General features: G+C 46.1%; 1 protein-coding gene and 1 long non-coding RNA gene across 2 annotated transcripts; one reads left to right on the top strand and one right to left on the bottom strand.

Annotated features, from left to right (window-relative positions):
• Positions 1 to 3,295: 3,295 nt before the first annotated feature.
• Positions 3,296 to 12,239, top strand: LOC140617625 (uncharacterized). Its single transcript, XR_012017807.1, has 3 exons — positions 3,296 to 4,128; positions 8,758 to 8,877; positions 9,480 to 12,239. It is a non-coding gene; the product is annotated as an uncharacterized lncRNA (long non-coding RNA).
• FGF6 (fibroblast growth factor 6) lies at positions 5,630 to 22,021 on the bottom strand. The gene is made up of 3 exons (XM_072799319.1): positions 21,431 to 22,021; positions 20,375 to 20,478; positions 5,630 to 10,054 (listed from the first exon to the last, which is right to left on the bottom strand). Exons 1-3 carry the CDS (start codon positions 21,774 to 21,776, stop codon positions 9,878 to 9,880), a joined length of 627 nt encoding a protein of 208 aa, XP_072655420.1. The 5' UTR covers positions 21,777 to 22,021; the 3' UTR covers positions 5,630 to 9,877.
• Between the last annotated feature and the right edge of the window lie 419 nt (positions 22,022 to 22,440).

Below are 22,440 nucleotides of genomic sequence, written 5' to 3'. Positions count from 1 at the left end.
GCCTGTGCTCAGGCTCTTCTTAGCCTAGAATATCCCTTCCTTTTCTCCATGTGTCTCTTATCCTTGGAGCCCCAGCCCCAGGGGTCCCTCCTCCATGAGTCTTCCTATCCTATCTACCCTGGTGAGTCACTTCTGCCTCTGCGATTTCACATGTATTCTGACTTAAAGCAGCATTAACAGAGCAGGTGACTGAACTCCACTCAGGACTGTGAGCTCTTTCTAAGCAAAACTATGATCCATTCATTTCTAAAATTAGCATCTAAGTTTCCACTCAATTGGCATTCAGTGGATCTTTCTTGAAAATCTAAGGATGAAATCATCATTATTAAGAAAGCAACCACAAGGGGGCAGTACAAAAGGGTCTAGTTAATGGCCGCCCTGCTTTCCTTCCGGGAGACCAGAGACCTGGGGGACAAAGGAATCAAAGTATAAATAATTGAAATGTGCTTAGCCAAAAAAATAAACAACCATGTGAAGTGTGGAAAGAAAATCAGAAAAAGTCAGAAAAAGAACAAATTTTTGGAAGTTTTAACTTTTCAAATTTCTTGATAATTTGGAAAGCATGAAGAAATTGCTTTTTGGACTGAATATTTTTTGTTCTTATTTATAAAATATTTACTTCTTAAGTCAAGAAACACATAACACATTCTATAAAGGGAAATATACATTTAGATCTGTAAAGAGGGCAAAAAGCATAATTAGTGTTATTTCCTATTATTCTCTTCTAAATTTTGCTACCTCTCTTGCTCCACCCTCCTAGTGGTTCTATGGGTTTAAAATACTTTTTAATCAAGAATCATGGGTTACTTATTTTTAAATTTATTTTTATTTTATTTTTTAACATTTATTTTTAATTGTTGTTTTGCTGGTTGTTCCCAATTAAAAAATTAGTAGAAGGCCATAAAAACTTTGAAATATGTTATTTTCCTGATGGAGATCAGAGGGAACCCACAGCTCACCCTAGAGAAAGATGAGGCTCAAAAATTCATGGGAATCATCCATATCAAAGGTAAGAAAATAAGATTTTGAGAAGTGGGTCTTTAGAAGGGAACTTTTTAGAGGACTTTTTAGGAGGGCCTGGAGTACCTTAGCCAGTTGGCAAGATCCCACAGAAGACTGGATATATGTTCCCAAAGTTGAGGGACATGATGGATACTGTATAATTCTGCCTGGAAAATCTCCAAGGCAGAAGAAAGGAGGGTTCAGTGCTGAGTTTTTTACATTTTCTACCATGGACATGGTTTTAATTGTATAACCTTGAGGAAATAAAAATCAGCTGTGATCTTTTTTTTAAAAAAAGAAGAAATTAAGGTTCCATATGTAAAAATAATTTATGGCTAAAGTTCTGAAGAAACGCCATGCTTGGGTGTCGTAGGGCTGGGGCCTGCAGGTAGAGCCCTGGTCCAGGTGTGAGAGGTTGTAGGATGATGATGAGAAAGAAGAGTAAGGGCCCATTGAGTTCCTTCCCCTTGATCCTAGTGACATGGCCCTCATGACACTCTACCAACCCAGAAATGTGAACCTGACACCCAAGTGGAAGGTTTCCCAGAGTCCATCTGCCAACTCTATTCTCTGGACAAGTTGTGAAAATCCACTGCTCTAATCACATTTTTCTTCTCCTTCTCCTTCTCCTTCTCCTTCTCCTTTTCTCCTTCTTTTTCCTTCTCCTTCTCCTCCTCCTTCTTTTTTTCCTTCTTCTTCTCTTAGAAATTATTTATTTATTTATTTGACAGAGAGAGGTAGAGAGAATACATGTGCAGGGGGAGGGGGGCAGATAGAGAAGGAGAGAATCTCAAGCAGACTCCACGCTGAGCATGGAGCCCAACATGGGGCTTGATCCCATGACCCCAAGATCACGACCTGAGCCAAAATCAAAAGTCAGACACTCAATTGACTGAGCCACCTTGGTGCCCCCCAGTCACATTCTTACAAGTACCTCCTGGAGATTGGGTCTGGATACAGGGTTCATAATGGCATCTGAAGCTTTTCCTTCCTAACCTGGGTCTTTGATGGGGGTTAATTTAAGAATATCAGAACAAATGATAGGTGTGCTATACTTTAGAGCAGGTTTCTCAACCACAGCACTATTTATATTTGGGACTGGGTCATTCTTTGGGTTAGGAGGATGTCCTGTATGTTGCCTGATGTTAAGCAGCATCCCTGGCCAGTATTCATGAAATGTCAATAGTTCTATACACTCTGCACCTCCCCAGTTGCAACAATCAAAAATGTATCCTGATATTGCCAAGTGCCCCCTATATGTTTCCCCTATATGTCAAAAATCATCCCCAGTTGAGAACCATTACCTTAGAGGTAACTGCCTGTTTCACCTATTCAAAAGAATAGGGCCACCAAATAAAGGCTACTTGTGATTATAGCAGACCCTCCTGGGGTCTGACTGACAATTTCCTTCCTGGAATGTTGTTAGAATGATATCATGTCTGAGGTCAGACTTCCCCAGATGGTAGTGGGGCACTGTTAATGGATTGAGTATCTGCATATCCTCAAAATTCATATGTTGGAACCCTAACCCCTAATGTGACTGTGATTGGAGAGAGCCTTTAGGGAGGTGATTCAAGTTAAATGAGGTCATAAGGGCAGACTAGAATCCTCTAGGAGTGGTGTCCTTATTAAGAGAGGGAGAGACACCAGAGAGCTCTTTCTTTCCATATCCACATGCAAAAGAGGACACAAAAAGAAGGTGGCTGTCTATTGGCCAGAAGGAGAGGCCACACCAGAACTGACCCTTGGACTTGGACTTCCTTGACTCCAGAACAGTGATATGGATGATGATGATCTGTTGTTTAACCCCCAGTCTGTGGTAGCTTGTGAAGGTAACCTGAGCTGACTGAGTACTCTGTGCACCTCTCCAAGAAAGAGAAGGCTCCTGAGGTCCCATGAAACTGCAAATAGCCTTGTCTCATGGAGACATATACTGGCCTGTTAGATGGAGAGTGTCCCACCAAAACCAGGAGGACTTTAGTGTTCCTCTTTATAGAAATAAATAATGATTAGTCACTGATATTTATAATAACACTACAACTGGCCAGTCAAGTGAGTCTTCAGCTTTCCAAAGGGTCACAGTGAATAGGCTCCCTTCTCTCTTTCAGGGCAACCTTAGGAGAAGGAATGCTCAAGGAGTGGATTATTTTGGTTACCTGATTTTTTAAAACTGAATATTAAACTCTTTTGGAGGAGCGCCCAAAGGTTTATGTTGAGACCTTTTAAAAATATACATTTATTTATTAATAAATATATTTGTCAAGTGAGGATTTTGCAGATCTGGAAGTTTTCACTCTTAAGCATAATTTCCTGTTGTATGAGATGGTGATAGGAGAATATGGTATAAAAGTTTTGACCAGATGTGGAAGATTCCAGAGTACCCCCGGGATATTGTTTTTGCAATAAAAGTTCAACACCTGGCATGAGCTTTTCTTGGCATTTTGGCACTTTCTCTTAAAATCTGAGAAAAGGCAGAGAAGTAGCCAACTGGTCAACCATTATTTGTAAAATGAGATTGTAATGTCCCTTTGCCTTTGTTCAGAACCATTGCCCTGGACCTCAAGGCCTTGATGATGGACACAGAACCAGCAGAGGAGCTTCTTGGTTGGTCCATTTAGGAATGAGAGTGCTCATCAGACAGAAAATATAAAATCTCTTGAGATTCACCTCAAAAAATTGTGGAAGCTGATTCCCATTTTTTTAGAAGAATAAGGTTCAGCCTATGAAGAGCTCCCTGGGGTCAGGAATGCTGTATGAAATGACCAGCCCTCTTTTCATCCACTGTCACCACTCTATTCTGCTGCCAACTCCTCAGCCTGGAGCACTCCAACAGTCTCCAGCTGTCCTCCCTGCAGAGGGCTTGCCTCCTCCAAGCCACTCCACACATGACAGTTCCAGTCATCTTTCTAAAACCGCTATCTGGTCCTATTCTTAAACTCAGCAAGGATGGACCTCACATTGTTTTAGATGACAAGCCAAGCTCTTTCAGTGAAAAAAGTCAAATACAAGAAGCCACATAATGTGTGAATTTTTTTTTTTTTTACATGAAATACCCAGAAAAGGCAAAACGATGGAGACAGAAAGTAATGGTTGCCTCTGGTGGAAATGGTGTAGTGGAGACCAAGAGTAAGTGTGCTTAAAGAATCTAATAGGAGTAATGAAAATGTCCTAAAACTGATGTGTGGTGATGCATGCACAACTTGGTAATTTAAAAATTGAATTATACATTTGGAGAGGGTGAAATATATATGAAAAATTAAAGAAAATTCGAGCACCCTATTATACTAACCAGGTACTCCATGATCTAGTTCCTAATGGCCTGGCTTGAGCCCCACCTCACCCCCTCCCTCACTCTGTATACCTGACACACTGGCCCTGGTTCAGGTCCTCCAAAGAGTCTCATTCTTCCTCTGGGCTCCCACTTGTACTTTCAAACACCTGCTGTGTTCTTCCTCCCTGCTGCCTGCCCCCAATCTGGCTGATATCCATAAGAGCTCACTTTTCTCTGGGATGGATTCCTTTGTCCACCCAGATGAGCTCAGGACCCTGTCCTGTGCCCTCATAGTGCACCTGGACTTGTCTCTCATGCCACTCATTGCATTTTTCTGTGATTATTTGTTTAATGAGTATCTTCTTTGCCAGTGTACAAGCCCACATATAATTTGTCACAATGATATTCCAAGGCACACAGGAGGATTTTAGAAATATTAATTGTGTGGATAGAAGAATGAGGTGCAGAGGCCACAGGATCAGGCAGTTCTTCCAAGAGTACATAGATTGATTCAGAACCCAGCATCGCTCAACTGAAGGCACATTTTAGTCTCTTCCAGGGATGATGTGAAGAATAGAAGAGGGATATGGGAGGGGATGGCATGGTGGGGAGCATGGTTGGGAGATTACAGTTGTGATGATGGGGGTGGGATGTGGGAACATGAGAGAAAAGCTTGGGATTCATGAGTTCTCATCTGGCTGTGTGATCCTGGATGAGAAACTTAAGCTCCCTGTTCTTCTTCTTTTAACCTATGAAAAGACTTTTATAATTTATACAGTCTCTGTTATCTCAAATATTTTATAATTTCAGTCATTCTACTAACTAGGGCTTTTCAATATCAGAATCACCTGGGGTGTGTGTTACAAGCATAGACTCCTAAGCCCCACCCAGGCCTCTGGGTCAGTATCTCTGAATGTGGCTAGGGAATCTACATTTTAACATACTCTTGGGTGATTTTTTTTTTAAATGCAAGTTTGTGAGAGGATGAGAACTGCATCTACCCCAATCACTCATGTATCCCAAAACTCCACCCAATGCAGCACAGAGATAGGGTGCTCAATAAGTACTTCTTGATGGGATGGGTGAATAAGTAAATGGTATAGTCACAGAAATGTGGATATCTTGCTTTGATCGAGGCAGAAAGGGAAAAGGGCTTCCACTTTGGGAATGAATTCTCCATTTATAAAATATGGCAGTTGGACTTAGTGACTCACATGACTTCTCCCTGCCTTAGTAATCCACAGGACCATTTGTCTATAATATTGACAGCACCATGGATTGATGCTTTGTTTCCCTTTGCTTTCCTCCTTGACAGTTGAGAAAGAATCAAGGTGAAAATCAACCACAACTCAAAGATTGAGGGTGTGAGTTTTAATAGGAGGGGTGGAGTCAAACAGTTTAGAGGAACGTATAAAAAGACCTTTTACTTTTTGCTGGAACATGATATGGTTTGTGCATAGCACATACATATTAAAAAATAAAAGCATCACATTTTACAAGCACATGACTGAACAAATTCTGAGTTTTTCTACTTACTTGACCCAAACTTGGGGACAGCTCTGTACTGGGACCCAGCCTGAGGTACTTACTGATTTATAGAAAGTGGAAACCACATGAGGACACAGCTGTCTGAGTGCTGGAATTTCAGTAGTTCAATGAGGTATACAAACATGGTTCTGTGTTGGCTCTTGGCATGATGGACTAGATTCAGGATCTGTTTTGGGTATAATCACTCCCTCCTCCCATTCTGGGAAGAGGAAGCATCAACTCAGATGGAAGCACAGAACTATACCTACTCTTCTGGTCTGTCCCAAGCATTCTGGGAGGTAGCAGAACGAGTGGACATTCCTGGCCAAGTGGAGAGGGGGTGCAGATTTGAGAGACCCACTTCCTAGACAGGAAAGTGGCAAGCCACAGAGAATCTCTCCTCAGTCACATTTGACCCAGAGCCTTTGGGGACAGAAAGTTATAGGAGCTTTCTAGCTTCTGTACATGTGAAAAGCAGCAGAAGGGGATAGACAGGAGAGAGAATATCCCTGTGTCTTAGGGGCCAGTGACCGCTTTTCATAGATATGTTTGCACCAGTGACCATGGCACAAAATGGGCAAGGGCAGTGGACCTACAATGCTGGGAGGAAGGAGAACTACAGCATGTGGACTTTTATACATTCTTCTCTCTTAGGACTCTACAGAATGATAACTTGGAGGCTCTGACATCTAGGACTAGAAAGGGGCCCAGCACCATTATGAGAAGAATTCCAAGCTTCTCAGTATAGGACTAGGTCAGGAGAGAATTTCAGGCCTGGGTTTCTGGCCTGGGAAAATCCTATTATGTCTAAAAAGGAGAGAGGTTTGTAGCCTGGATCAGAGAACAGGAGAAATATTCTCTTTCCTGGGCCATAGAATGGCCCTGGCCAGGGGCTTGGAGCACGTGTGCTAGACATGTTGGGACCTGGTGGCAGAGGGGGGAGGCTGTGAAGGATAGTGGTGGGGTATTAATTACAATATTATATACCTTCCAAAGGAGGTTCGAAAATGCATGGCAAGTATGAAGGGAAGGGATGTTAGAAGGCAGCAAATGAGGGAGGGAACATAATCAATAGCTTCAATGAGATAGTTGAGGTTTTCTGGTTTCCTCTGAGGTCCACGCATTGTCTTGAGGAGAGTGCAGATTCTACAGGAGGTCTGGAGCTCCCGTCTGGTTTCTGAGCTCACCTCTCCCCAGCTGAGGAGTTCACCTCCAAGTATGTGATTATATCTTGCTCTCATTGTTATCGTTTGCTCTTGAAGGAACAAGGCAGCATTTGGCACCCCAAGTTTGCATGGAGCTGCCAGAGAAGGTCTAGGGTAGGAGGGAAGCCAATGACTACAAAACTCTATAAACCAGGATCATAGCTCAGGATGTGGGGGAGAGAGGACCCAAGTCATTCGTAGTACATGGCAGCAGGAACGTGAGGATCCTTGTGTTCCGCTGCCCATGCAAAGTCTGCTGCAGCCTTTTGGATCCAACAGGGCTGAGAGCTCAGTCCTGGACTCAGTAGACATGGTGATCAGACAGGAGACAATTCTGCACACCTGTGCACAAACACAGGAGCAGGAGAGAAGGAACTGAACAGCCCTTTGCTGATCCTCCTCCGTTCCTGCCCCTTAACCCACTTCTGTGGATGGAGAGAGACTTGTCGTAAGCCTAAGCCACTTACAGGTAAAGAGAAAGCTCTTGGGAGAGCACTCCTCTGGACGGGAGGCATTTAAAGAGTCAACAATGCATCACCACATCCAGGAATATGTTCAGAAGTTTCAGCAAATGATACAGCATAGGCCCTGGTACCAGTTAGAATAGATGCCCTGCTGCTAGGAACCGATTCCAGGCATAGGCAATGGGTGTGCTGGTGCTGCTGCATAGTGACTGCATAGCAAGCCTTCCTGGTCCTAGGCATGTCATTGCTTCTCCTTCTCACTCTTTGCATGAAAGCTAGGAGTGAACATTTGGGGGAGCTCCTTGTCAGTGTTTGAGCACTTTTATGAGCCTCTAGAGAGATGCAGGAATCTGAGGCCTTGAGACTCTCTTTAGAAATGTATCCCCTCCCGTGCCAAGCTGGCTTAGAGATTTAGGAAGAAAGGAACTAGAGCTTTGGGACCTAAAACTTTTCTCTCCACCAGATCACTGTCTGTCCATCCTCCCAGCCTGCCTGCACTCCCGGCACATTCTATCGGATAGATGCATGCCTCAGGTTCTGAGTGAGTCAGTTTCTCATATACCCTGTCAAAGAGATCAGTAAATTACTCTAGACAAGATAATCAGCTTTGTCCTCTGCCTCCAAGCAGAGCTGCACTTCAAATATTCCAAATGGTCAAGATGGACCAACTTTTTCCCCCTTCCACTTGAACAAAGACCCCAGCTCCTTCCAGTTTCTTCCAAGGCTTGGTCATGTCCAGTCATGCTCCTGAGCTCTTATTGCCTGTTGAATCTTTGCTCACCTTGGTGTGGCCTTTTCCTCCTCATCCAGCATATGTCCTTCCTGATGTGTGCTGGACAGAGAGATAGCCAGTATGATGTCTCCGTTGGGTGGCCAACTTCCATGTCCAGTTCACAGTCGCTCAGCTCAGGTCTATCTATAGATGGCCTCATCTGCAAATAGAGAGGTATGTCGAAGATGAAGGTATTTGCAGCAGATGAGGGGCTGTCTTGCAGGCAGGGGCCCCTGAGAGTAGCAGAGGGTGTCAGGTCATTTTGTAACACGATGGTTCACGTATAATGCCGAAAATATTTGCACTCTGATATGGCTCTCTCTGGTTTCAGATTTAGGAACATTCCAATGGTTCAGGAATCTGAAGGCTCCAGGCAGACAACATTTATAGTCACTTGGGGGAACCTCTGCTTTAAATACTCTCAAAGGACAGGAGGCAAGAAGGCATTGTAGAGCAAGGAGCTGTTATAGCTTGGCTGCTTGATTTCACGGGATTATCACTCTTCTCTTACTGTAGGGGGGCCAGAGGGGGCAAACTCTGGAGGTCATGGTGCCCATTCTACTGCATCCAGGCACCAGTGTGTATGCAAGATGAGGACGACCAAGAAGGAAGTGAGAGTATCAGATGAGGACTTGGGTGAGTTTCCCGGACGTAGCTGGAGAGGAATTATCATCTGCAGTCCAAAGCCTCTCTACTTCCTTCATGCCCTACTTTGCACCCCCTCACCTCTCGCCAAAGAAGTTGCCATTATTAGGATCCTTGTCATCTGAGGTTAAAATAAGACCTAGTTCAAAAGGAGGAAGAGTTATGGGCAGGGAGCCAGGCCCCAGCTTGTTCTTGGAGCCACAGGCAGCACTGAATCCTCCAGGCAGAATGGCACTTCATAGAACATCCAGTCCCTTCCGCTGCTTCCAGCAGGCCTTCCCCAACTGCCTGAGGCACTGCTCTACCCCATTTCTTCAAGAAGAGGATCCCTTCTCTCCCAGCTCCCCTGTCAGGGCAGCCCAGTGTCCCCAGAGCTCTCACAGGCAGGAAGTTTGGAGCCTGCCCACTTTCTGGTTTGCAGATAAACCGTACTCCCTTCCACTCTGCCCTCTATGCTTAGAGGACAGCTGCTCCCCACTGCCTGTGCATCCCATGCATGCACTCAAGTGGCCTCTGGATGGAAAGATGATTGGAAAGAGGCAGAACAGGAGTACATATCAATCCAGCTGGATTGACAAGTGACTTTCTTGCAGGCAGATTCCTGCTGCCATGATACTGGGAGAGAGAAACCCGATGCTCTGCAATGCCTTTGCTCAGACCACCTACACAAAGATGTATGGATATACCTCAACACACACACACACTGCCACCCTGGCATTTCCCTGTGCACATGGTCATATGCCACATGTACCTTCTTTCCTCAGTTGAGGTCAGAGCAAGTATCCATTGCCATTCTAGGATAGTGGTTGCAACCGTTCACTTGGATTGGTTACATACCATAGGGTCCGGTGTGCCTTCTCCCCAAGCACAGGAGAAGCCCAACTCAGGAGTCATGGTGGGGAGGGGGTGGCGGTAAGGGGAATTGTTCATTTGTGCAAAATTCCAATACAAAAGATGTTGTTTTCAATCTGCAAGCCTCCTTTCAGGGTCCTTATATCCTGGGAAGGAAGTGAGTGACAGTCATGATTGGGGACACCTTGCTGCCCCGCTTTACCCGTCCATATTTGCTCAGTGCGATGTAGGTCCCTCTGTACAGGTCTGACTCATAGGCATTGTAATTGTTGGGCAGGAGGGTTTCTCTGAACTTGCATTCCTCTTGGAAGCTGGGCTGCCAAAGAAATGGGCAAACAGAGGCTCAATTATAAATAAGGTGTAGCAGGCCCCCTCCTGGATGCACCTCCCCTCCCCTTTGTAAGACAACCAACAGGGAATCTGAGCCATCCTAGGTGAATGGAATCATGGAAGATCGGAAAGGAAGAGACTTCTGAACTCTGTTGGACCTCTCTCACGTTCCCTCCATTAGGATGAGAAAATCAAGGTCCAGGGACAGAGAGATTGTCTGTGTAATATGGAGTGGGTTTCTTGACTTTTAGTTCAGGGCTCTCTCCTCTAAGCACCCAGCTGATAATTTATTCCATTCAGAGAAAGGACCAGAGAAGGATGTTATAGGCTGTTTTCTCAAGTCCACTGTGAGAGGTTGTCTAATGGAGTAGGTTGGGGGCCTGGGTTCCACTTTGTGGCTTCTCTGCTTCCTGGTTGTATGACGTTGGGCAGGCTCTTCCCTCTCAGCCTTTGTTCCCTTTTCTGCAAGCTGTGGGTTGGGTTGTTGGTGAGGTGTGGTTAGCAGAGGTTGGGAGACAGATGACTCCCCACGTCCTTTCCAACGCTATCTGTTGACTATGTTAACCCTTTCTTTTTTCCACTGATTTCCCCTCACTCTGTCTTTCCCAGTTGATGCCCCAGGTTTGCAACCCCTTAAAGAGGTTCATTCCTGGTTTTGACTTTGAGCCCAAAAGATGCCTGATGCCTTCTAGACATTCAGAGCTCTCCAGGGAAGTTTGGGAACAGAAATGATAAGGAGCAGCCATTTTTATGGGGAAGAGAACCTGGTTCCCTCTGTGGCAGGTGGTGCCGTGGAGTCTGGGGCTAGTGATAAATCAGCCTCTGCAGTGCTAATTTGGTAGAGAAGCGCGTGTGGACCATCTGTTCAGAAAATGAATGCTGAACTTCCTGTCACACATCAACAAGTTCATTCCTGCTATATCACCCACGTCCTCCTTTATTCCTAGAAAAGAGGGCCCTTCCTCCCTCAGCCTGCAGGGCCACTGCTGAGGGAAGCTGGGGAGGTTTCTGTGCTTAGGACAGGGAATGGTTCTGTGGGGTCTAGAGGAAGAGGGAGCAAGGTGAAAGCCAGGAGATAGAGGATCCAGCCTCAAAAGAAATAAAGAATGAAACAAAAAGAGAGAGGTAGGACGTGCTTTCTGACTCCTTCCTGCTGACTGAGGCCATCAGCTATAAAAAGCCCACTCAATGGCTGGATGGCTGTGCCAGAGGTGTCGTCTGACCATCTCTGAAGGAATTGTTCTCTGAGCACCCTGGGCTGGTTGAAGGCGGGGGATGGACCAGAGCCTCTTCCTGTTATGAGCAGAGGGTGATGAGCTAGCTTACTGGGCTCCCAGACTCTTACAGCTCTTTGGGTGTACTGCTCAGACAGCATGGACAAGAGTATGTGATTCCCCAGGGCCAGCTTCTTCTTTCCCAATAGATTCCAGGTTGCCCAAGACAAGGATTGTGTCTTGTCAGGTACGTGATGCTGAATGGATGATTATTTCACAGAGGCAGCAGCAGGACAGGTGGATACTCCCCACATGATTGGCTCTTCAGGGCAGCATGAGAGTGAGAAAGGGGGCAGTGCAGTGTGAGGGGGAAACAGCATACTCCCTTCCTTTTGCCCCCTCCTCCTTTCCCTACTCAAGCCCCCCAGTGTTTATTGTTTACAAGGCACTTCCGCATGTGTTAATTTAGCTGAGATGAATGTGAAAGCTTTAGACTGGCATGCCAGCTGGCTTCCCAGTACCACACTAGGGAGCTTGGGTTTTCACAAGCTACCTTTGTTATGAATGCTCAGTAAGCATTTGTGGAAGGAATATGCCAAAGGTAGAGGGAATAAACTAATCAAAGTAGGTATGGAGCATATTTCTGCACTAGCTTTGAGGTTACACTGATGATTATTCACCTCTTACTTAGCCATATGAACCTGGGCAAGTGATTTTAACCTTCCCTCATCTCGAGTTAACCTCCGTTCCCTTATCTGTAAAATGGGGCAGTAAGAATTATTATGTCATAGAATTGGAGTTAGCATTAATTGAAATGATGTACAGAAAATTATTGGTATAGGGATGCCTGGGTAGCTCCGTGGTTGATCATCTGCCTTCAGCTCAGGTCATGATCCCGGGGTCCTGCGGGGAGCCTGATTCTCCTTCTGCCTATGTCTCTACCTCTCCCTGTGTGTCTCTCATGAATAGATAAATAAAACATTTAAAAAAAGAAAGTCATTGGTATAACACTTGGCACATAGTAAAATAAAAAATATTGTTATTACTATAATTCTTCTCTATCATGAACTAATTTGCATTAAAAGCCCTAAAAAACTTTGTCTTACCCTGAATCACCATTCCTGCAAAACCTGCTGTGGGTTATTGGACATTTTTGCTTTTAAGCTCTGCAGTTATTGACTGAATGACTCAGAGACCATGAACTTGTATGAGAAGACCACAGAATTAGGATATACAGAAGCTGCACTGCTCTTTGGAGCCTCTCTGGACCGTGGTTTCTTTACCTGTGCATGGGGTGTAAAGTAAGCCACAGAAGCTAAGATTGTTGATGATCAAAGCTCTGGAGCAACATCACTAGGAGCAAGGCACTCAGGATTGATTGCAAATTACTAAGGAATAAAACTACACTGATTAAAAGTCTGGTGCAGGGGTGACTGGGTGGCTCAGTCGGTTAAGCTTTGCACTCTTGATTTTAGTTCAGGTCATGATGTCAGGATCCTGGGATTGAGCTCCACATGGGGCTCTGTGCTGACCATGGAGCCTGCTTGGGATATTCTCTCTTTCCTCCCTCTGCCACCACCACCCTCACTCTTACCCCAGCCCCTCTGTGCACACTTGTATGTGCATGTGCGCGCTCACTCACTCTCTCTCAAAAAAAAAAAAAAAAAAAAAAGAATCTGGTGCAGATTGATGAACAAAATATAGACTCCAGAAATTGATCCAAATATGTCAATATAAAATAAAAATGGACCTGAAATTCATATAAAATAAAAGTAGCATTTCAAATCACTGGAGAGAACATGGTGTTAGAACAACTGGATAATATCTAATAATAATAATAATAATAATAGTAATAAAGTTTGATTTCTTATTTCACTCCTTATATTAAAGAAAATTCCATAAGTAGCAAAGGTTTTATTTATTTATTTATTATTTATTTATTTATTTATTTATTTATAAGATTTTGTTTATTTATTTGACAGATAAAACATATGTAGGGGGAACAGCAGAGGGAGAGGAAGAAGCAGGTGCCCCACCCAGCAGGGAGCCTGATGTGGGGCTTGTTCCCAGGACTCTGGGATCATGACCTGAGCCAAAGGCAGAGGCTTAACTGACTGAGCCACCCAGGCGCCCTTATAAGTAGCAAAGATCTAAATGTAAAAAAGAGAACCTTAAGAGTCCAGAAAAAAATTCGATTTAAGTAATTTTGAGTCAGGAAGACCTTTTTGATGACACAAAAAATCATATACCTAAAAAAGCGAAACCAAAGAAATTTGAGTCTAGTAAAAGTTGCCTTAAGCAAAACAAAAATATAAATAGCAAATTCAGTTAAAAAATAGTTGCAGTACTGGGGCACTGGGTGGCTCAGTTGGTTGAGTGTCCAGCTCTTGATCTCAGGGTCATGAGTGCAAGCCCCATGTTGGGCTCCATGCTGGGTGTGGAGCCTACGTAAAAAACAAACAAATGAACGAACAAATAAATAAATAAAATAAAAAATAGTTGCAATGTATCTGTGTTGGAGAGTATATTTTGTTACCGTACCTTAACTGAGAAATGGACTGTTTAGGAATAGACCATTCGCAGAAAAGGAAATACAATTAACATTTGAGCATAAGAAAATATACCTAATAAGAAAAATCTAAGTCATAATGATGAGGTAACATTTTTAACTGTTTAAGAGAAATCAGATGTTTGAAAATATTCTTTTTTTCTTTCTTCCTTCCTTTCTCTCTCTTTCTTTTTTAGAGAGAGAGAAAGAAGGTGTTAGCAGGGTGACGGGGGGCAGAGAGAGAGAGAGAGAGAGAATGCCAAGCAGTCTCTGCACTGAGCACGGAGCCTCACTCAGGGCTCCATCTCATGACCCTGAGATCATGACCCAAGCCGAACTCAGTAGTCTTGACACTTAACCCACTGAATCACCCAGGTGCCCCTGGATAATATTCTTTCATTGGTGAGGGCAGGAAGACTAGGAATTCTCATGTAACATCTGTGGGTGCAAATATTGTTATAACCTCTATAAAGAGCAATTTGCCAGTATCTACTAGAATAAAAAAGGAATATAACTTTGACTAATAATTCTGCTTCCAGGAAGTTATCTTACCGTCAAGCTCCTACACATGTACAAGAGTTACTCCCTGCAACATTATTTATAATAGTAAAAGACCAAAAACAACAAAGCGTCTATTAGGAGGGAAGTAGTTCATTCCATTCTGGCAAATCCACACAATTGAATACTCATGAAAAAATACGGAACCGCTCTGGGCACTGACTTGAAGTGGTCTCAAAGACATACCATTAAGTGAAGAGGCAAGGTTCAAAACAGTGTGTAGTATGCTCTTATATGTGTGACCTTATAAAATAACCGTGAGGGAACACCCCCAGGGACACAGGTTCTTCTTGGAGCAGCACATAAGGAGCTGGTCCAGTGTCTTTCTCTGGGGAGGTACTAAAGGCTTCAAGATGGCAGTGTGAAGGGGACCAGATTTCCATGGCATATTCTTTTGCACTGCCCCCCCCCCCCGTGTTCATGTATTATCTAGTCATGTAAGTAGATTATTTAAAGCAGGAAAGGAATTCAGGATACGAGATGGGCCAGGAAAGGAAGTGAGAAAACATTTGTATCCAAAACCAGTGGTCCCCCCTTCTCCTGTCCAGGCCCTGCCACCCACCACTTGCCCCTCTGTTCTAACTTATACATCCCTGGAGAGTATCCCAGCGTCAGCATCCAGGAGAATGCCCTTCTGAGCTGGATGATGCTTACAGAGAGGTTTAGATGTGGTTTGCAAACTGTCGAGTGGAAATGAAACCCTGGTGCTAGGGGGTGGTGGACGAGGGGGGGTGGAGGGCAGGGGAAGGGAGACTCTTGAGGGCATCTGTCCATATCCATCATTTTAGGATGTGTCCAGTTTAAGAACCCAGGCTTTCCCAGCACCTGGGGCTCCTGAAACATTGTTTAACTGTGCGTGACAGTGGTTGTGCGCACTGTGCTCATCCCTCTCTGCTCATCCCATTTCGATTACTCCAATTCCCTCTCCATTAAGAAATGTTTTCCTACTTTTGTTTCTTTCCATTTGATTCTTTTTTTCTAGCCTCGCTCACATTCCTGGCTTCCTCAGAACGGTGTACAAGAGTGAAACAAGAGAACTTTGCTTTCAGAGGAAGTTTGCTTTCAGAGCCCCCTCTTTCTCCTGAGGATCCCTTTCTTGTGCCCTTCTGCCCTGTTCTTGGGGTGCAGGTGGCAGGAGGTCAAGACCCTTTCTCTGAACTCTTTGAAGTAGCCGAAGCTTCAGGCCAGTGGGATTTTCCTGCTGCCCAGACTGATGCCCAAAGTGGTATCCAGCCCCAGCCCCTTAATCCATGTCCACCGCATCCTGAGCCTGGTTCTCATGGCCCGGGAGTGCTGGCTGCTTGGCTCTGGTGAGAAAAGCACTCGTGCCAAGTGAATGCCGTGTTAATAAAAGCAGCTACCATATATTATTACTTGAACAAATGAAAATAATTCCACTGGATCATATTTCCTGGGCCTGCCAGGCCTCAGGCCCCAGCGTGACAACGTCTTAAATTCCATGTTGGTCTAATCAGACTTACGTGGAACCAAACTCCAAAGCGATCAGCTCTTACGTGGAGAAGGGCATTTTGGAGAGGGGTTTGTTTTGCAGAGGGCTGTTTCAGCATGTGACCTCTGCCAAGAAATGCCCCTCATGATAGTCTAGGGTAGATGAGACATCCATCCTCTTGTCTCCAGGCAGAGGTAAGTCACCTGGGCTGGTGGAGGTGGATGCTTGTTGTTAAAGTTCTTCCTCCCAGGGCTGCCCTTGGCCACTTGCCCCTATTATTCCTGGTTTATGAGTGTGCATGGGAAGAGCAGAGATAGGAGGTATTTGAGGAGTGGGGTAAGAGGGAGGGAAAAAGCACTTTTTCCTAAGATCCTTCCTTCTGCAGCCCCTGATGACTTCTTTTTTCTGTCCTTAGCTGAAATGGAGACATAAGATCTCCCAGCTCTGGAGAGGTCTATATATTGCAACTCCCTTTCCTAATACACAATTGCATTGTCAAACTAGAAGTTTGAAAGGTTTTCTTTCTTTCTTTCTTTCTTTCTTCTTTCTTTCTTTCTTTCTTTCTTTCTTTTTCTTTCTCTTTCCTTCTTTCTTCTTTCTTTCTTCTTTTTTTTATTGAAGTTCGATTTGCCAACATATAGTATAACACCCAGTGCTCATCCCTTCAAGTGCTGAAAAGGTTTTCAGCAGGCATATCATTCTTCTCATTCCTGTGTAGCTCTCTGAGCAGGCAGGCCATGTGTGTTGGGGAGGGCTGTCTGCAGGGCTCTCAGGTCCCACCCCCCAGTATTTCCCCTCTGTGCTAACACATCCTATCAGAAATCTGTTCTTTGAGCTTTGCTGCTGAGTGTGGGCAGGGCTTGGTCGTCACCCTCCCAAAGTGAGGACCGAGAGAATAATCAAAGGTCTAGATGAATGAAACAAATACTATGTTTTGCACGTTGTCATGCTACTATTGATTAAAAGGATGTAGACACAGTTATAATTAGTAAAACTAAAATTGCTTAAAAGCATAAGTGAATTCCTACTAGCTTCTTGTCAGTATACATTTTTTTCTGGGCCAAAGGATTCTCATGGAACATTGGCAGGTGGAGATCTTTGATAATTTTCAATTTTATTTTTAAAAGGATGAAGGAGAGTGGAATTCACTGATTTCTGCCTCTGTCGATATTGAGAGAACAGAGATCCAGCCTGAGAGAAGGTCAATGATTTTGCCACAAATGGGAGAGTGGTGGAGGGTAGATGGGGCAGGAGCTAGAACTCGGGTCCCAGTCTGTACACCAGATGCACTGCTGCCATGGGATTTCTGCGCCTTACCTGCAGAGCCCTGAGGCAGCTCTGCATACAGCTATGATAATGCAAACTTAGAGACCTAGTGTCCCATCTGTAAAGGGAGGATAAAGATCACAGGCACCTTCTGGGGATGCTGGGGCATAATGTTTGGAAAACATTCTGCAGGGTGCCCAACAAATAGTAGGTGCTCAATATGGGTGGCTATTTATATTGTCTAAGCCGGGCAGAGGTACCCTGTCATGAGGCTCTGCACCCCTCTTTCCTAGAGGTGACACATATAGGAGGCCACTCTTCCTAGGTGGGTTTTCTGGGATCTTATTCCCTGACCCCGAGCTGTCCCCTGTCCCTAGACCCAGCATGGGTCCCCTCCCTCCATGAGAAATCGCATTTAGTTGCAGGCAGTAGCAGCTGAGCCCTGGGAGATGAGGCAGCTCTAGGGGCTTAAGGGAAATAGTGTGAATGAAATCATCACCCAGCAGGAGTCTTCCTGGCTCCGGGGATCAGTTGGCAATTGTTTTTTTAGACTGTGATAACAGGCCCCAGAGGGGTAGCAGGAGGGGGCAGAGGTGGTTCAGCAGCATCTGATGCACAGTCACACAAAGCATCAGTTGCCCAAGCTTGGGGCACAGTTTGGCCAGACTCCCTCATCCAGCCCCACTCTCTGTACCCTGGCCCTGGGCTCCAGAGAGGACAATCTCCCACCTCAGAGAAGGTGCTCCTGGGCCTGATGATGCTGGGGTATGGGACCAGGTGGGCAGGGAGTGCAGAGTGTACAGATCTGTCCTCAGGACAGCCCCGCTTTTCTCTGGACTTGCTCACTTAGTGAACCCTCCAGCTCATGGGCCCACTTGACCGCCCCCCCCCCCCCCGAAGTCATGTGCCCTGGGGGCAGGGTGGAGGTGTCTCTGACATCAGGAGTCAGCCCACAATCCAGAGTGGCTCCTTCCCTTTAACTACTCAATGCTTTACCACTTTGCTTGCTTTCTTGTCATTCTGTTCTTTCTTTCTAATCTTTCTTTCTTTCTTTCTTTCTTTCTTTCTTTCTTTTCTTTCTTTCTTTTTTTTTCTTCTTTCTTTCTTTTTCAACATGGAGCTTGAACTCATGACCCTAAGATCAAGACCTGAGCTGAGATCAAGAGTCAGATGGTAAACTAACTAAGCCTCTCGGGAAATCCCTGCAGTGCTTTCTCTGCTTGATGAAAGCTCTGATTTTGGAATCTCATATAGGTTTTCTTACCAGGGACACACATTTCAAGTGGGAAGTGGATAATTGTTCCTACTTATATGCCCTCTCTCTGCCTCAGAGTTGAGCATCTTTCTGGGTAAGGAGAAAGAAATAGGTTTTCTGTTGTCTGGGCTTCCTTCCAGGAGATCTACCTCCTAAATAGTCCCTTGCAGACAGTGCCACAACCAACACCACCCATTCCTGGCTCTCCAATCAGGGGGACCCCAGGTACAGCGCAGACTGGCGAGAAGGGGCTTTTGGGGATGACTCATGCCATGGAAGGGGCCCTGCTGCACCCAAATCTAGGTTGGTCCCAGTCAACCTCCTGTCTTCTCCATCACCTTTGTGCAGAGTGGTCTGAGAAAAAGGGTGTCTGGGAATTCCAAGCCTCATGTTGGGTTTCAACTGCCCAGCCCTCCAAAGTCCATGTTGCTTGGTAGTCCCCAAGCCTGCCCATGTCTCAGAAATACCATAGAAGCTTCAAAAATAATAAACAAACCAATTATCAGGCCCCCATCCCAGCCCTGCTGAGTAAGCATCTTTAATGGAGGTCCCTGAAATCAGTACTTTGAACAAGTTACCAAGATGATATGGATGCATAAGTTCCTCTTTCATGTCTTGCCTTTAGGAAAGAGGGGTGCAGAGCCTCATGAAGGGTACCTCTGCCTGGCTTAGACAATATAAATAGCCACCCATATTGAGCACCTACTGTTTGTTGGGCACCCTGCAGAATGCTTCTAGAGCATTATGCCCCAGTACCCACAGGAGGTGTGTGTGATCTTTATCCTCCCTTTACAGATGGGATTCTGGGTCTTTAAGTTTGTACTATCACAGCTGTATGCAGAGCTGCCTCAAGGCTCTGCAGGTAATGCGCAGAAATCCCATGGCAGCAGTGCATCTGGTGTTCAGACTGGGACCCAAGTTCTGGTTCCTGGCACCATCTATTCTCCAGCTATTTCCTCTTCAGATGCCCACTTTTAACCCATGCCTTGTCTCCATGCAAACCAACCCAGATTTAGTGTCAGCACAAAGATTACAGGGAAGAAGCTATCTGAGTACCCCCTTTGGGTATGTAGCAGACCCCTCGGCCTCCCGGAACCTGGCACCAATCCTAGATCTCTCCTCATTTCCCGATGCTCAGTCTGTGTCCAAGGAGAAGTAGAACAGCACTCCACGCCCTTCCCATAAATAACTCTGGTATTCCTTAATAATTGTTCAGAGGTCTACCTTTTTTAGCCTTCTTATTTCTGTCAAAAGAACTCCCAGTTTCTTCAACTTCATAGGGATGTTTTCCCAGTCCCTATCTTGGAATAAGCTGAATCATAGGAGGAGAGCCCCAGGACTACTGGGTGTCAAAGAGAGCAGAGATTTTGGTAAATATGCTTAGGGATTGGCTGCGTTTACAAAAGAGCTTGAATTTGCCCTCCCCTGGGTGATCTGTGTGGGGGAGGGAGCTGGAGGTGAGGTGCCAGCCCAGAGGGTGGAATAGGAGGATGCTTCTCCAGCCTATGGGAGCAGAGGTCAGAGGACTTAAAATCTTAAAGTAAAATTTCAATACACCAGTGAAGGTGGGGAAGAGAGTCTCCATTTCTCCTCTTCCTGCACTCTAGGTGGGAAGGTACCTCTCTGAGGTGGGTCATGGGACAGAGCACCCCAGGCTGAGAGACAGGCTGGTTCCTCTGGGCCTCTCCAGTTCGGGGGATCAAACCTGACCATAAGCCCAGATGACTGCTTCATGTCAGGGTGCAGGTCTCCTTCAGAACCAGTAGCCTCCTGAGCTCTGATTCCCATTTAATGACAAAGGACGGAAAGGTCAGGAAAAGCATGGTGCAGAGCAGAAGCCAATCAACTGTGGAGCAAACCAAGCATGAGCTGCCAGGGCTGTCACTGTGATGGACCCTTCCTTCTCATTCTAGACTGATATTCACTTCTCTACTCAAGCTTTTGTAGTATTTTTTCCAACTGTGCAAGCTGTAGCCCTCATACAACCTGGAGATCCCCCAGCCCAATGGACTCACCGTTGTGTATAATCTGCCTTTACTGTTCATGGCAACGAAGAGGGCACTTTTCACTCCAAAGAGACTCACCACACCCCGCTCCACTGTGGAAATCTCCAGCAGGCCTGACAAAGAAAGCAGGGGGCGTTACCCAGGGCTTATGCAGAGCAGAGTGGGATGTTGATCTAGAGGCAATGCCACAAGGGCATCTAAGTCTGTCCTCTGCTCCTAGAAAGCCAGACCCTTATCACCTCTATGCCTGATCTCACTTTGGACTCGGCACGTCCTGTCACTATACTGTCAAAGGTCCAGTTCTGCAAGGAGGGTTCTGACATCAGAGCCAGGGCTTGCAGCATATCTACAGAAGATTAGCTTTCACTGACTTAATCACATGAGGTCCTTGCCTGGAGTAGAAAAAGGAATGCCTATTGGTTTTTTTAATAAAGGAGATACTCTACATGTTTCAACAAATCTCAGCTCCTCTGAACTTGCAAACACTGCAGCCCCATGGAAGCTGATGGCTTGCCTGGATCCTGCAGCCCCCATCCTCTCTTGGGTGGGAGTCTATCTATGCAGCAACCCATCAACTTGTAGGACGAGGAAGCTGGGGAGGTTGGAATAAAAAAGAAAGATGTGTTTCAGCAGGGAAATTTTGCAGATCACTTGCCTTTTCTTCTCAAAGAGGGAAGCTGAGTAAAAATCAGCCTGGGTTTAATCTGGTCCTGCTGCCCTCATTTACTCTCACCACCCTTGCCTTATGGCTTCCCGGCTGATGGTTCCCTGTGGCCTTCTACAGCCACAGGTGTGTGTCTGTAATGCTAATTGGTGCCACTGGGGCTCCAAGGGGTGATGGCAAAGGACACCAGAATGCTTGGACCTCAGCATATTAAGCCTGCAACTAGGCAGGGTCCCAGTGAGTCTGGGAGAGGTGACTATGTTTATGAGCATCCAAGTAGGGAATCACGGTTCTCTCCCCATTATAATAGGAGCCCATGCACCAGAGCAAGTCCCCATCGTCTTTTAGTCTTGCTTGAGCCCAAGCCCCCAGCTTCCCAACTGGCTGCAGCTGGCACTCACTGTAGGGGTTCTCCTCGTGGGTCCCGCTGATCCGGCCGTCGGGGGGCACCTGGAGGTGAAAGCCGATGCCCACGTTGCAGTAGAGCCTCCTCTGCCGCTTGATCCCCACCAAATAGCCACTCTCCCAATTCACCCCGGCAATCTCTCCAGCTAGCCCGGCTCGAGACCTTGACAGCAGAGTGCCCCAGCCCCTGGAGTCCAGCAGTGTGCCGTTGGCGTGGGTACCTGCAGGCAAGGGCACCACCATGCCCACTAGGACGCCTAGGAAGACGAGAGCCCACAGCGTGCCCTGAAGGCGTCCTGCTCCCCGGGACATAGTGATGAACAGCCTCTGTCCCAGGGCCATCCACCTTGCCTCTCAGGCACGTGGTCAGAATTAATGGCCCTAAAAATACCGCCCTTCTTGTTTTTCTCCCCTCAGCATGGCGGCAGGGGCTTATTTTTGGAAGGCAGATGAAGGCTGCTGACATGAAACCAAAGCCTGCTTTGGGCACTCGGGTCGGGAGCAGAGGGACCCAGGCTGAGCCGCGGCTGGTAGGGACCATGGCTTGGGGACGGTTTCTAGCTCGCCCGCTTGCTCCGTCCCAAGTTGATTATATTTGATTTGACCTATCTTTATAGTTCAGCAGCCTGGCCCTCCCCTCCACCCATCATCACCCTGACGTCAACTGGCCCAGCTCATTTATCCAAGGCTGTAACATTAACCTGCTCCTGGGCCTGGCTGCCTCCCCAGACCCCCATCACCCTCCCCACACCCCAGGGATTCTGGGAGCCACTGTCATTCCAGCTATGAGGCAGGAATGAAGTGAGCAGAGAGCATCTCTGAGGGAGGGAGGATTTGGCTTGGAGCCCAGGGGAAGAGGGAGGCAAGAGGCTACCCACAACCCAAACCGGGCAAAAGTTCTTCGCCTGGCAGTGCTGCTGGCTTGCTTATTTAGAGGGCAAAGGGTAAAGACAGTGATAGGGAAACTTTGGTGGTGGGCAATGGTCATGGCCTATGGGCTACCCTA

The sequence above is a fragment of the Canis lupus genome, chromosome 25 (assembly GCF_048164855.1).
Source record: "Canis lupus baileyi chromosome 25, mCanLup2.hap1, whole genome shotgun sequence".
NCBI classification, from domain to species: Eukaryota; Metazoa; Chordata; class Mammalia; order Carnivora; family Canidae; genus Canis; species Canis lupus.
Note: the sequence above shows the minus strand (reverse complement) of the source record. Positions and strands in the feature narration are given on the sequence as shown.